Source organism: Phocoena sinus, chromosome 8 (assembly GCF_008692025.1).
Source record: "Phocoena sinus isolate mPhoSin1 chromosome 8, mPhoSin1.pri, whole genome shotgun sequence".
Classification (NCBI taxonomy): domain Eukaryota; kingdom Metazoa; phylum Chordata; class Mammalia; order Artiodactyla; family Phocoenidae; genus Phocoena; species Phocoena sinus.
This window is the reverse complement of record NC_045770.1, coordinates 33,927,199-33,940,076: the sequence shown is the minus strand read 5'-3', so window position 1 is coordinate 33,940,076 and position 12,878 is coordinate 33,927,199. Positions and strand designations below refer to the sequence as shown.

At 36.5% G+C, this 12,878-nt stretch overlaps 1 protein-coding gene across 1 annotated transcript in view; it reads left to right on the top strand.

The window, feature by feature from the left end:
* The window catches only part of CNTN5 (contactin 5), a 1,462,970-nt gene that overhangs the window by 1,100,547 nt on the left and 349,545 nt on the right, over positions 1-12,878 (top strand). Inside the window, exon 9 of the mRNA XM_032640142.1 lies at positions 2,266-2,368. Coding sequence (XP_032496033.1) covers positions 2,266-2,368 — 103 coding nt within the window. The remainder of the gene's footprint in view (positions 1-2,265; positions 2,369-12,878) is intronic.

The following is a 12,878-nucleotide window of genomic DNA, read 5'->3' as shown; positions in this document are numbered from 1 at the left end:
CACAAGCCCAATCTCTGATGAAAACATCAGTAATATTTTCTTTATGTTGCTTTGCAAAATCTAGGAAACAACAACAAAGCAAAGATAATATTCTTGTCCTCAGTGAACTTAAACATTTTCCATCTAAAGTTGTCTACATTCTTTATTCCTTCAAGGACCATCTCAAATCAAAATTTAAAATAAAAAAAAAATAAATGAACACATAAGGGTTTTCTTTGCCAAAGGTAACCATTTCTCCCTTTGCATGCCCAGTGCATCTTGCCTTCATATCTTATGACATTTACTTCTTCCTCTGTCTGTGTTTCTTCCTCCTCTCTCCCTCCTGATACCATACACACACACCAAGGAATTACACATAGAGCTATACACATACACAGATCTCTATGTGCACATATGCCCCTATACAGAGACACCCCCCAAAACACACACACAAGGTCCTCAGAGAAGCATCTGTGCTCAATCACAATTGTGTCCTCTGTGGTACTTTACACATAGGGATCTGCTAAAAATTATTTTCTGGGGGAAATTAGCTCCAGGGCTGCCTGAGGACACAAGCACTGGAATTCACCAGGCATCACTAGTGTATGATTTTTTTTTTAATTGAAGTATAGTTGATTTACAATGTTCTGCTAATTTCTGCCATAGAGCAAAATGACTCAGTTATAGTGTATTGTTTTTTGATAGGTTAAAGCTCTCTGCAATCTCATGGCTTTAACTGCCACCTGTGAGTGATGATATTAAGCATATATCACCTGTTCAGAACTCATCTCCAGCTTCATCCTCTCACTGCATTCTAAATATCTTATAGGTATCAAAGACAATACTTCCAAAATAGAAATCATTAAGTTTCCCACCATAGCTGCATGCTTTTCTTTCACTTACATCACCTACCCCTCTCCCAAGCTGGAAATCTTACTGTTGTTATTGATGAGGCCCACAACCTTATCTCCAGTACCCTTATTATGTGCAAAGTTCAAGTCTTTCTTGTTTTTTTTCTCATTCTAATGCCTCTTCTCTTTTTTTGCTGTATAATTCAAGTCTAGGTTTTCATTATTTCTAACTTGCATTATTGAAATAATATAATTGATTTACTGGTCTCTGCTCCAATTCCAGTATATACATCTCAACAAAATGCCAGTTTCCTATTCGAAATTCCATATGCTCCAAATTACTTACAGATTAAAATTTGAATGTCTTGCTCTGATAATCAAGGTCCTCTTTTTTTTTTTTTTTTTTTTTTTGCTGTACGCAGGCCTCTCACTGTTGTGGCCTCTCCCTTTGCGGAGCACAGGCTCCGGATGCGCAGGCTTAGCAGCCATGGCTCACGAGCCTAGCCGCTCCATGGTATGTGGGATCTTCCCGGACAAGGGCACGAACCTGTGTTCCCTGAATCGGCAAGCGGACTCTCAACCACTGCGCCACCAGGGAAGCCCAAGGTCCTCTATTTTTTGGAGTCCATTTATATTTCCAAATTTTCCTAGTATGATTTCCCTTCACATACCAAGAAGCCAGAAAAACTAATATTCCTATTTCTGGTGGTTTCCTATCTCTTTGTCTTTGTTCCTGTATTTCCATTTACTTTCTCCTTTCTCTCACTTATACAAATTCTAACTATTCTTATAATTCCCTCAAATGCACATAATACTTTAGGGATACCTCATTCAGGGCAGAGCACTCATCACTTCCTATCTTACATTACAGTGATTTTGATATATAGCTCTTCTCCCATCCTTGAGTATATGCTGTTTCTTTAAGAATGCAGTTGTTGAGTGCTTGAGGGCACAATCCATGGCTGATTTATCTTTATAACTCCCACAATGCCTAGCAAACTGCATACATATTATAGATATTCAATAAATATATGTTGACTTAACAAATAAACATTGATTTATCTGAAAATGACGAAGAAAGTTCCGAGACATTTACTTATTAAAAAAAAAAAAATCAACACCATTATTTACCATAGGATTTGTTCATAGTTATTTATTTCCTCTGAAATATAATCAGTAGCTAAACTACCAATGTAGATTAGCAGTTTCAATAATTATTATTTTAAATGGTATTGAATATACATGCAATCCAATCCTTAAGGGAAGATTAAGATTTCATCATAATGATTCAGTCTATGAGTACTTCTTATTTCAGTACATCGAAAGTTTAGCAGTCTTCAAACAGATATAGACAACACAGTGCTTTCCAATCTACAGGACTGGAGAGAAATTGTGACATTCATTTAATGTTTAAAGACTATTCTTTATTTCCCAGGTGTGATGGGAGAATATGAGCCGAAAATTGAGGTCCATTTCCCTTTCATAGTTACAGCTGCTAAGGGAACAACTGTTAAGATGGAATGCTTTGCACTTGGCAAGTAAGTACATATCCTTCTAAAATTAGACACAATTGTTTATTAAGATGTGACATATCTTATTTTTGGATCACTTATTTTGCTAGGTTTTATTTTCCTTGAATGAAACCTTGAAGCTCCTTGGTGGTTATTAATTTTTTAAAACAAGGGCAAATGGGAATTGATGAAGTAATCAATTATTATCTTTCTGGTTATTTCTATGAACAATAATGTGTATAGTTTTGCTATTTTAACATAAAGGAAAAGTCTTTAAATAAAAGAAGAGATTTACATCTCTTTGCTTACTTGTCTTAAAATTTCAGTATCATTCTTAAATTTCCTTCAGCAATGATGAAATAAAATGAAATGAAATAAAAAGGGGATAAGGTGCTATTTCCTCCTTATGTATAGGATATAGATTCTGATAAGATATAATAAGACAAGAGTACAAAAATCTTAAATAGTTACACTGATGCAATTGATTACTTCAGTCTCTCCTGAAATAATGATAACATGATAGCACCAGCTGTCAATATGTATAACATGCAATCATTCCCCAAATCAGAAAGATGATTTACATCACACTCTAATGACTGCTATGATTAATGATTCTATTTCTGAGGTTTTAAATCTCACAATATATAATCACTTGTCAATGATGTTTACATTATAAATATTGGGCATAGGAACAGGAGTGAGATTTTGATTATATTTGATTAGAGTATTATGATTTATTTTAAATAGAGTGTTGTAGTTTTAGGGATTTTTAGGGTGATAAGGCCTCAGAGTCCTTTCTAGACTCTATAATTATAATTTGCATAAATGCATCTCTATCAGAGTTACTAATCATTCAACCTCAGTCGTGGTGAGCTAACTCCCACAGCATAACTATAAAGTACTTGGAGATAAAACATGCTCTATAAATGTGTTTGAAGTAGGTGTAGTCTATGGGTGAAAAAACATATTAATAAATATGAAAAATTCAGCTAGTAAGAGGAGGTTTAGGGCATGACAATAGTACTCACCATGTTTTCTAATATTAGGACTGATTGAAATAATATATGTGCAATTCTGTTTAAATCTGAGTAGGAGCAAGATCATAATAAACTAAAAACAAAATAAATTGTTTTCTGGTCTATTAAAAGTGTTGAGTGGTCCAACAAAAGATGCCTATAAGTAGAAACATATTTCAATAATTTAAAATTCATCCAGGAGTTATTTGGCAGATATCTGAGGAAGATTTCCAAACTCATATATATTAGATAAATGCACGAGATTAAATAATACCTTAAAAGTAATGTTTTTCACCATTTGCCCATGTTGTGGTACCAAGTATGCCTGAAAAGTCCCAAGTGAACTGATCAATTCCAAAAATGAAAAAATAATTATTTGGCTTGATGTCAAATGTTTTAGTATATTCTACAGTTAAATAATTCTTAAATGCCGGAATTTGCACTAAAGCTGCAAACAAAAGGAGGGCATACTGTAAAACAAATTAGAGAACTAGATTCATGGAGAAAAAGCAATATGGGAAATTTCACCAGGCAGGCTTATTTAATAAGTTTGATGTGTTTACTTTTGGAAGTCTTGAAATATGCTTACTAAATTGATCCTTAAAGTCCATTTCATTCTAGGTAGGATTCAACTGTCAAGTTAAGTTCTTTTAATACTTTAGTTTTTTCAACTTCTCCACTCCTTCTTTGCTACTCCCTCTCCCCTCATGAAAATAAATAAATAAATAGGAAGATGAACAAAACACACAGCCTCTCAAGAAGGTCTCTGCTGTCCATTTGATATTCTTTATGTGAAGTATCACAATTATGAAAAAAAATCATAGAAAAAAAAGAATCATAGAATTACACAGCACTGAGTACAGAAAGAATGCATAAAGTGACTGTCACATGCTATGTTTAGTATCGGTCAATTCTGCAAAGGTATAGGTTGGCCAAAAAATGTCTTCGGTTTTTAAGTAAAAATAAAAGACACATTTGTCATTTTTACCAAGAACTTTGTTGAACACAATATTCACCCTTTTGTTCCACTACCTTCTGCCATTTTTCAGGCAATTTCATAATACGACCTTCCCAAAACTTTTTACCTTTTTGAGCAAAGAACTCTTCCAGGTGCCTTTTACAGTCTTCCAGGGAATTGAAATTTCCCTGGAAGAGAATTTTTTAAAGACCGAAATAAATGGAAATCCGAAGCTGCAATGTCTGGTGAATACGGTGGATGAATCAGAACTTCCTAGCCAAGCTGTAACAGTTTTTGCCTGGTCATCAAATAAACATATGGTCTCGCGTTATCCTGATGGAAGATTATGGGTTTTCTGTTGACTAATTCCGGACACTTTTCATCAACGGCTGCTTTCAGTTGGTCTAATTGGGAGCAGTATTTGTTGGAATTAAATTAATCATTTGGTTTTCCAGACGGAGCTCATAACAGAGGATTTCCTTCCAATTCCACCATATACACAACATCACCTTCTTTGGATGAAGACCAGCTTTTGGTGTGGTTGGTGGTGGTGCATTTCACTTGCACCACGATCTCTTCCATTATGTATTATTGTACAGTATCCACTTTTCATCGCCCGTCACAATTTGTTTTAAAAACGGAGCGTTTTCATTACATTTAAGTAGAAAATCGCATGTGGAGATACCGTCAAGAAAGTTTTTTTTGCTTGACTTATATGGAACACAAGCATCAAAGCAATTAAAGTAACCAAGATGGTGCAAATGATTTTCAATGTGTGATTGATATAATGTTGATTGTTCTCAATTAATGTCTCAATTTGATCACTATCAACTTCAACTTGTCTACCCGACCGTGGAGCATCCTCCAGTGAGAAATCTCCAGCACAAAACTTTGCAAACCACTTTTGACATGTTCGATCAGTCACAGCACCTTCTCCATACACTGCACATTTTTTATTTTTGCATTTCAGTTGCGTTTTTACCTTTCTTTAAACAATGAAGCATAATATGCCTAAAATGTTGCTTTTTTCTTCGATCTTCAATATTAAAATTCACCAATTTTGATGTTTTTTTTTTTAAATGCATGCTGATATAATAGCTGTCAATACAATCTAACAAAATTGTTTCAAATGAAGTTAAAGACAACTAAGTGCTACTAGTGCCATCTTACAGAAAAAACTGAATGAACTCTTTGGCCAACCTAGTATAATTTCCCCAGAAAAATGGGAAATGCTTAATGAGGATCCATCAGGAAACAAAGGTGTGTAAAGGCAAGGGAAATACAGCAAAGTGTAAAAAAGGGGAGGTGGATTAATTACTTTGGAAGAAAAGGCTGTTTTAGACATATAAAATGTTATTATCAAGAGATCACCCACAAGCTGATCTCCAGTTTCAACAAAGTGGGAAAAGGGTGAAATTCCAACATTATGGGATTAAACTAGCAGAATTAGATTGGGTATAATGTAGAAGTTCTCGAAAAAAGTTGTTAGAGGGAAAATGGGTTATCTGCAGAGGCAGTAGAAGCTTTTCTCCCCACACTGCTGTAATAATATAGTAAGATCCATTTGTCTTCTAATAATTTAGATGTAATGTTTTCTGAAAGGAGAGAAATGATCTGGGTCAAGTTGGAAATGAACATTTTAAACATTCTCTTTTGCTGGCCACTCATCCACCCACTGGGGCTGAATATTAAGAGTAGAAGGCTAGAGTCAGGCAGACTTAGTTAGCTGCCTTTTTGCAACTACATTATTATGCAACGTTTTAAAGTGGTTGGTGGTATGTGCAGGAAATAGAAAGGAAGAGTGTTGCCTTTTTTTACTTAGCATTCAGCTCAGTGACTTTAGTTTGGGAAGAAAGTGTGTCTTTAATATTTCCCAGGTTGGCTTTTAAACACCGGACACAAAATTCTTGAAAGGAAATGAGAGGTAAGAGGTCAAAGGACAATGCAAGTAAGGAATTTCTTAGGACCCTAATAAATATTTCATTTCAGTGGCTCTCTCTGAATGTGGTATGCCTAGAGATTATCATACTAACTGAAGTAAGTCAGACAGAGAAAGACAAATACCCTATGATATTACTTATATGTGGAATCTAAAAAAGTGATACAAATGAACTTATTTACAAAACAGAAACAGATCCACAGACTTAGAAAATAAACTTATAGTTACTAAAGAGGAAAGTTGGGGGGAGGGATAAATTAGGAGTTTCGGATTAACATATACACACTACTATATATAAAATAGATAATCAACAAGGATCTACTGTATAGCGCAGGGAACTCTACTCAATATTCTGTAATAACCTATATGAGAAAAGAATCTGATAAAGAATAGATATATGTATATGTATAACTGAATCACTTTGCTGTACACCTGAAACTAACACAACATTGTAAATCAACTAAACTCCAATATAAAATAAAACATTTTTTTAAAAAGAAATGCAGTAAATAAGAAAAACCAGAAAGTTGGTGATGTTTTCAACTGGTGGTACTTGGTGTTTAAGAATAGTCTATATAAGTTGTTAGCAAGGTCACACAGAGCAAAACAAGAACTTTAAAATATGGAGAGTTAAAAAGTGCAAGAAGTAGCTACCATCTCTTAGGCAGAATGAAAAAAAGGAAGACTTGGAATCATTAAAACTTAGAAGTTTGGAGGCACTCCTCTGGGACTCAGACTTCTGAGGAGTAAGCACCAGCCAGCTGGCTGGTGCTAAGTTTTCCAAGGTGGCGGTGTGATACAGCTCGAACTACAAGTGTTGGAAAAACTCAAATTGGTTCCTTTGCTGCTTTGGGAAGAATGCCCCACTGAGATGCCATTCACAGGAATCTCAAGCAGACAGTGAGCAACAATGAGTATGTCCCTTCTCCCTTCTCTATCCTTGCAGCCTCTCTCCAGTGCCCCCCTCTTGGCAGTGCAGAAATGTGGTTTCCAGAATCCTAGCCCTTGTATCACAAAGCAGAGTAAGAAGAGTGAAGCTGAGAGATGGTAATTTAATAACCAGCACAAGTTCCACTTTACATTTTCAAACTCATCTTTTTTTTTTTTTTTTTTTTTTTGCGGTACGCGGGCCTCTCACTGTTGTGGCCTCTCCCTCTCCCATTGCAGAGCACAGGCTCAGGACACGCAGGCTCAGCGACCATGGCTCACAGGCCTAGCTACTCCGTGGCATGTTGGATCTTCCCGGACCAGGGCACGAACCCGTGTCCCCTGCATCGGCAGGCGGACTCTCAACCACTGCACCACCAGGGAAGCCCCTTAAACTCATCTTTTAATCAACCACAGACACCCCTTCCTGTATCTTATGCCCACATGCTTTCCTGCGCCTTATACCCACATGCTTTCCTGCCTATGTGGGCCTGCAACTCGGATACTTCAGTCTAAAATACCCTGCCCTCACAATCCTTGTTCAGTCTTCAGGGTTTAGGTTTAGGTCAAATACCACTTCTCTATTAATTCCCACCTATTTTACTCGAGATTCAATATCTTTTCTTTGGAACCATATGAGCACCCATATTTCACTAGTTAGCCTGCCCCATTGGAGCAGCTGTGTGTATCTGTCTACTGTGCTAAATGTTTGGATCCCTAGAGTATTCTTATATGCAGCAAGTATTGAATATGTTTACTGAATTGAATTCAGATTTGAGAAATATGGTCAATTATTTGTAACAAGATGTATATTATTGCCTTGGTTTGGTCAGACAGAAGTCTCCAGATGCCTTTCACATGTCTTGGACCTGAAAATTCAGACCACTTTATATTAGCTACAGCTTTCTGGCAGGTTTCATTTCACCATATGACCTTTTGCAGACCCCAGAAAGATCACTAGATATGTCACATGGCCACCAACAACAAAGAAGTAAAATTTTGTCACTGATGCTTAAATGACCCCTTACACAAGGGCAAACTTCGGGTTGTTCTGTAATAAAAAAGCCATATGCTATAAAACAACATCAGTTTATCTACTATGGCAATCTTACAGGCAGATTTTTTTCCTTTACTTTACCTGTTCCTTATCTTGCTTATGCATCCATTAACACACAATCAGATCAGCTGTGCTCAAAAGGCCTTGAACCAGTTACCATAATAATTATGTGAATGACCTTTCCAGACTCATCTGAAACCTGGTGATGAGGTGGGAGGGAAGAGCACATTCAATTTCCTGCCCTTTTTAGTTCCTGCTTATCTCTCTTTCAGATAACATTAACAAACCATCTTTTGTTACACTCCATCAAATGCCTATTAGGGAACCAGGACATTAAGTAAATTTTTTCTCTTTTTATATGTTTATTGCAAATAAAAAAGCACCAGTTATCAATTCATAAAGTCATTTTTGATGTAGTTTATGTTTCATTTTCCTTGGTCCTTAGCCAAGCTGTCTCATATGGCTGCTCTTATGGCCCATTGTAACTGTGAGAATGACAAATATTCCCCTGAGACTTCCCACAGTCTGCAATTGGCAAAGGTTCCTCAAAGAACTGGCTCTTTAGTTACAGACTGATGATTTATTAATAGTGTTTATTTGGAACTGCCAGTCACTAAGGGCTGTAGGAATTAAAAATAAATTGGAGTTGTGGGGTATTTGTCTATCAAACCAAAATCAAATTACTTAATCGTTAGATTGACGGAAGATCTGGGGAGAGGAGTTAGTCACTGGGTCTAGGAATCAATAATTGTTTAGATATCATAGGAAAGTGGTATGTTATGGATTTAAGAAAATTACCCTTGTGAGCTACTGGTTGCTTCAGTATTGTTGAAACCAAGGATGCATCCTCATTTCAGATGGTACCCAAAGGAAATGGGTGCTGAAAGAAACTTAAAGGTCACATATACTGCTATCAATTTGTAGGTGGGAAAATGAGACTCTGCAGGGAAAGGTTAGACCAAGACATGTAGGCATGCTGGCCAGACTAATTATCTGATGCTTCATCATTTGATGCTCTTTATATTTTCAACATTCTTCCATAGTGCCAAGTATGGAAGGGAGTGTTTTATTTACTTATTTACTTTTGCACTCAGAAGTGTTATCTATTTCTAGGGACACCAGACCAATTTATTATTCACATTTGGAGTCACAGTTAACAGGCATCATATTTCTAACTTTTCCAGAGCTGTCTTAGGACCACTTAATCTGTCTTACCAAAAAACCGCATACCTGCACCAGGCCTCACAGCTAACATGCTATAGAGGCAGAACTAGGTCTTCTGATTCTAAAACTAATGCTCCTCTCAACTTACCATACCACTTTTCAGTTGCTGAGAGTAATTTCCATTTTTATCATAGCAACTCTTTTTTTAGATGCATTCAAGTATCTCAGTGATTAGGAATATTAGTATAGAGTACAAGTCATGAAGAGCATAAAGCAAGAGATAATTCCAAAATGACTGAGTTTTTTTTGTTTGTTTGTTTGTTTGTTTTTTGCGGTACGCGGGCCTCTCACTGTTGTGGCCTCTCCCGTTTGCGGAGCACAGGCTCCAGACGCGCAGGCTCAGCAGCCGTGGCTCACGGGCCCAGCCGCTCCGCGGCATGTGGGATCTTCCCGGACCGGGGCACGAACCCGTGTCCCCTGCATCGGCAGGTGGACTCTCAACCACTGCACCACCAGGGAAGCCCATTGACTGAGCTTTTTTACTTGGATTATTTTAGACTCATCGAACAGCTTTATTTTAAATGAATTTCCCTGGAGTTTCATAGGATAACCTCTTCCACTGGATGTTGATTGAGGGATCAGAAATTGGTTGGCCATTAACATTCATAAAGAGGATATAAGGAATCAGTATCTCCCTCAGGAAGATAAAATGGAGAAAAAGAATTGTAGAGGCTTCCCTGGTGGTGCAGTGTTTAAGAATCTGTCTGCCAATACAGGGGACACCGGTTCGATCCCTGATCTGGGAAGATCCCACATGCCGGGAAGCAGCTATGTGCATATGCCATAACTACTGGGCCTGCACTCTAGAGCCCATGAGCCACAACTACTGAGCCTGCATGCTGCAACTACTGAAGCCCATGCGCCAGAGCCATGCTCCACAACAATAGAAGCCACCGCAATGAGAAGCCCATGCGCTGCAACTAGAGAAAGACTGTGCAGCAACGAAGACCCAACGCAGCCAAAAATAAATGTTTTAAAAAAATAAAATAAATAAAAAAAGAATTGTACTTGAGAGATTTTTAGGTTTGAGGGAGGTCAATGATGATGTCCCGGGTTTGAGGTAGGTTACTTGGCTATTAAAGTTAGGGAGTGGAAGGTGTAAAGGAAGGTGTATTGTATTAGTAAGTCATACTTGATCATGACACATTCAAATTTTCAGCGTTGCTGAAATGAAAAATATAAAATTTTAAAATGTATAAAATACTAATCACATGCATTTTATTAATGCTTAGTACCTAAATTACCAATTTAGTATCAAATCATTCTAAAAATTATATATGAAAACATCCTAACATTCTAAATTCCTTTATCTAGTGGTCAAGTTTTGATACTCCCCTAGCTCAAACAATATCGATGTGACAAAAATAAACATATGACAAGTAGGCTTTATTCATAGTACAATGAATCAATAAGAAACATACCACTTTTAAGAGTCTCGTTCCACAAACGAGACCCTGGTGGGTCCAGGCTGGATTCCTAGAACTCCAACTCAAATACATCTTCCACACCATACCCCCTCATTTACCTACAAGAGGAGTTTTTACTGCCACTGGAGGTGAGACAGCCACTCAGAGTATAAAGTCATATCTTTCACTCTTCCTTCCATTTCATCTTCACCTGTTTAATCACCATAAATGTCTCTTAAATTCATTCCCACTTAGTTGATGCAAAGTGAACCTTCATGGATTGAATTAAATCATTCATTAATACAACAGGTATTTATATATTATCAAGAGAAATCAAGAATAAACTAATATATCAGAAAATTCTAAGCCTGAGACCACATATGCATAGGTATTCAGACTGTAAAATTAAAAGTGGCTCTATTAGTCTGCACCTCATAAGATGGCTTCACCATGGTAGGGCCTCATACAGTAGTGCCTATTCCTGTATGTATAAATATCAGAAACATATTTTTACAAGTGATATATGGGTTCTGGAATGATAGAATTGTCCTACCAAAGTCACTCTGATAAATCAGAAAAATCTGTGATAATTTGCTAGTAACCAGAACTGGTTGTCTATAGAAATAAATAATGCCCTCAGTAGAAAACATGAGTAATTAGAAAGTAGGTGGCTTCTGAGTACAGAGCTAGAACAAAGAGAGTGGACTTCCCTATGGGCTGTAACTATCAAGTCATTGCAAGTTGTTGTATTGCCCTTCTCTTCTCAAAATATTTCTGTATATATACTGTCTGTCAAGATTAAAAACATCTCTTCTGTGGGTGGTGTTAAAGAAAAACTAATTTTATTTATTTATTACTATAATGATCATCATTGTTATTTTCTACTTTTCCAATATGATTTATCAATTTACAAAAATAATTAATACTAAGTTTTTACAACACAAATGTTTTTAGTGTTATGTAACCTCATGACTACGTATAACAATTCTCAAAAACACAGTTTTCCTTTTAGTTATTTATTTATTTTTAACATCTTTATTAGGGTATAATTGCTTTACAATGGTGTGTTAGTTTCTGCCCCATAACAAAGTGAATCAGCTATACATATACATATGTTCCCATATGTCTTCCCTCTTGCGTCTCCCTCCCTCCCACCCTATCTATCCCACCCCTCCAGGCTGCCACAAAGCACCGAGCCAATATCCCTGTGCCATGCGGCTGCTGCCCACTAGCTATCTACTTTACTACGTTTGTTAGTGTGTATATGTCCATGACTCTCTCTCGCCCTGTCACAGCTCACTCTTCCCCCTCCCCATATCCTCAAGTCCGTTCTCCAGTAGGTCTGCGTCTTTATTCCTGTCTTACTCCTAGGTTCTTCATGACATTTTCTTTTTCTTATATTCCATATATATGTGTTAGCATACGGTATTTGTCTTTTTCTTTCTGACTTACTTCACTCTGTATCAGACTCTAGGTCTATCCATCTCATTACAAATAGCTCAATTTCGTTTCTTTCTTTTTTTTTTTTTTTTTAAGGTTTTCAAAATAACATTTATTTCTTAAAAGTTAACAATGTGCATAATAGGAAACCAAAGAACACAAGAAGCAAAAAACAGTCATCCATCATCACAAGCAATTTACCATTTGATGTGTCCTTCTAGGTCTCGTTTGTGTATTTAAACACAACTAAGCATTCATTTTTATGTAATTAAGATCATACAGTTATGTATCATGCTTTTTCACACATCATGAATATTTACCATTTCAAAGTCCCAAAGCTATGAGTATTTTGATAACCAAAAATACACTACACCAACTCAATCTGGAAGGAAAAAAAATGTAATCCTTTCTTGGCGACAAAAACTTCAGAAAAGACAAAAATGGCAACAGGCCTCTAGATAAAGATATTGGCAGAGTTGATTAAAATACTACATTCCCTTAACGTTCAATTAAAAATGAGACATAAAGCAACAGAGTACCCAAAGTATAATGCTTTTAAGAGGATTCATT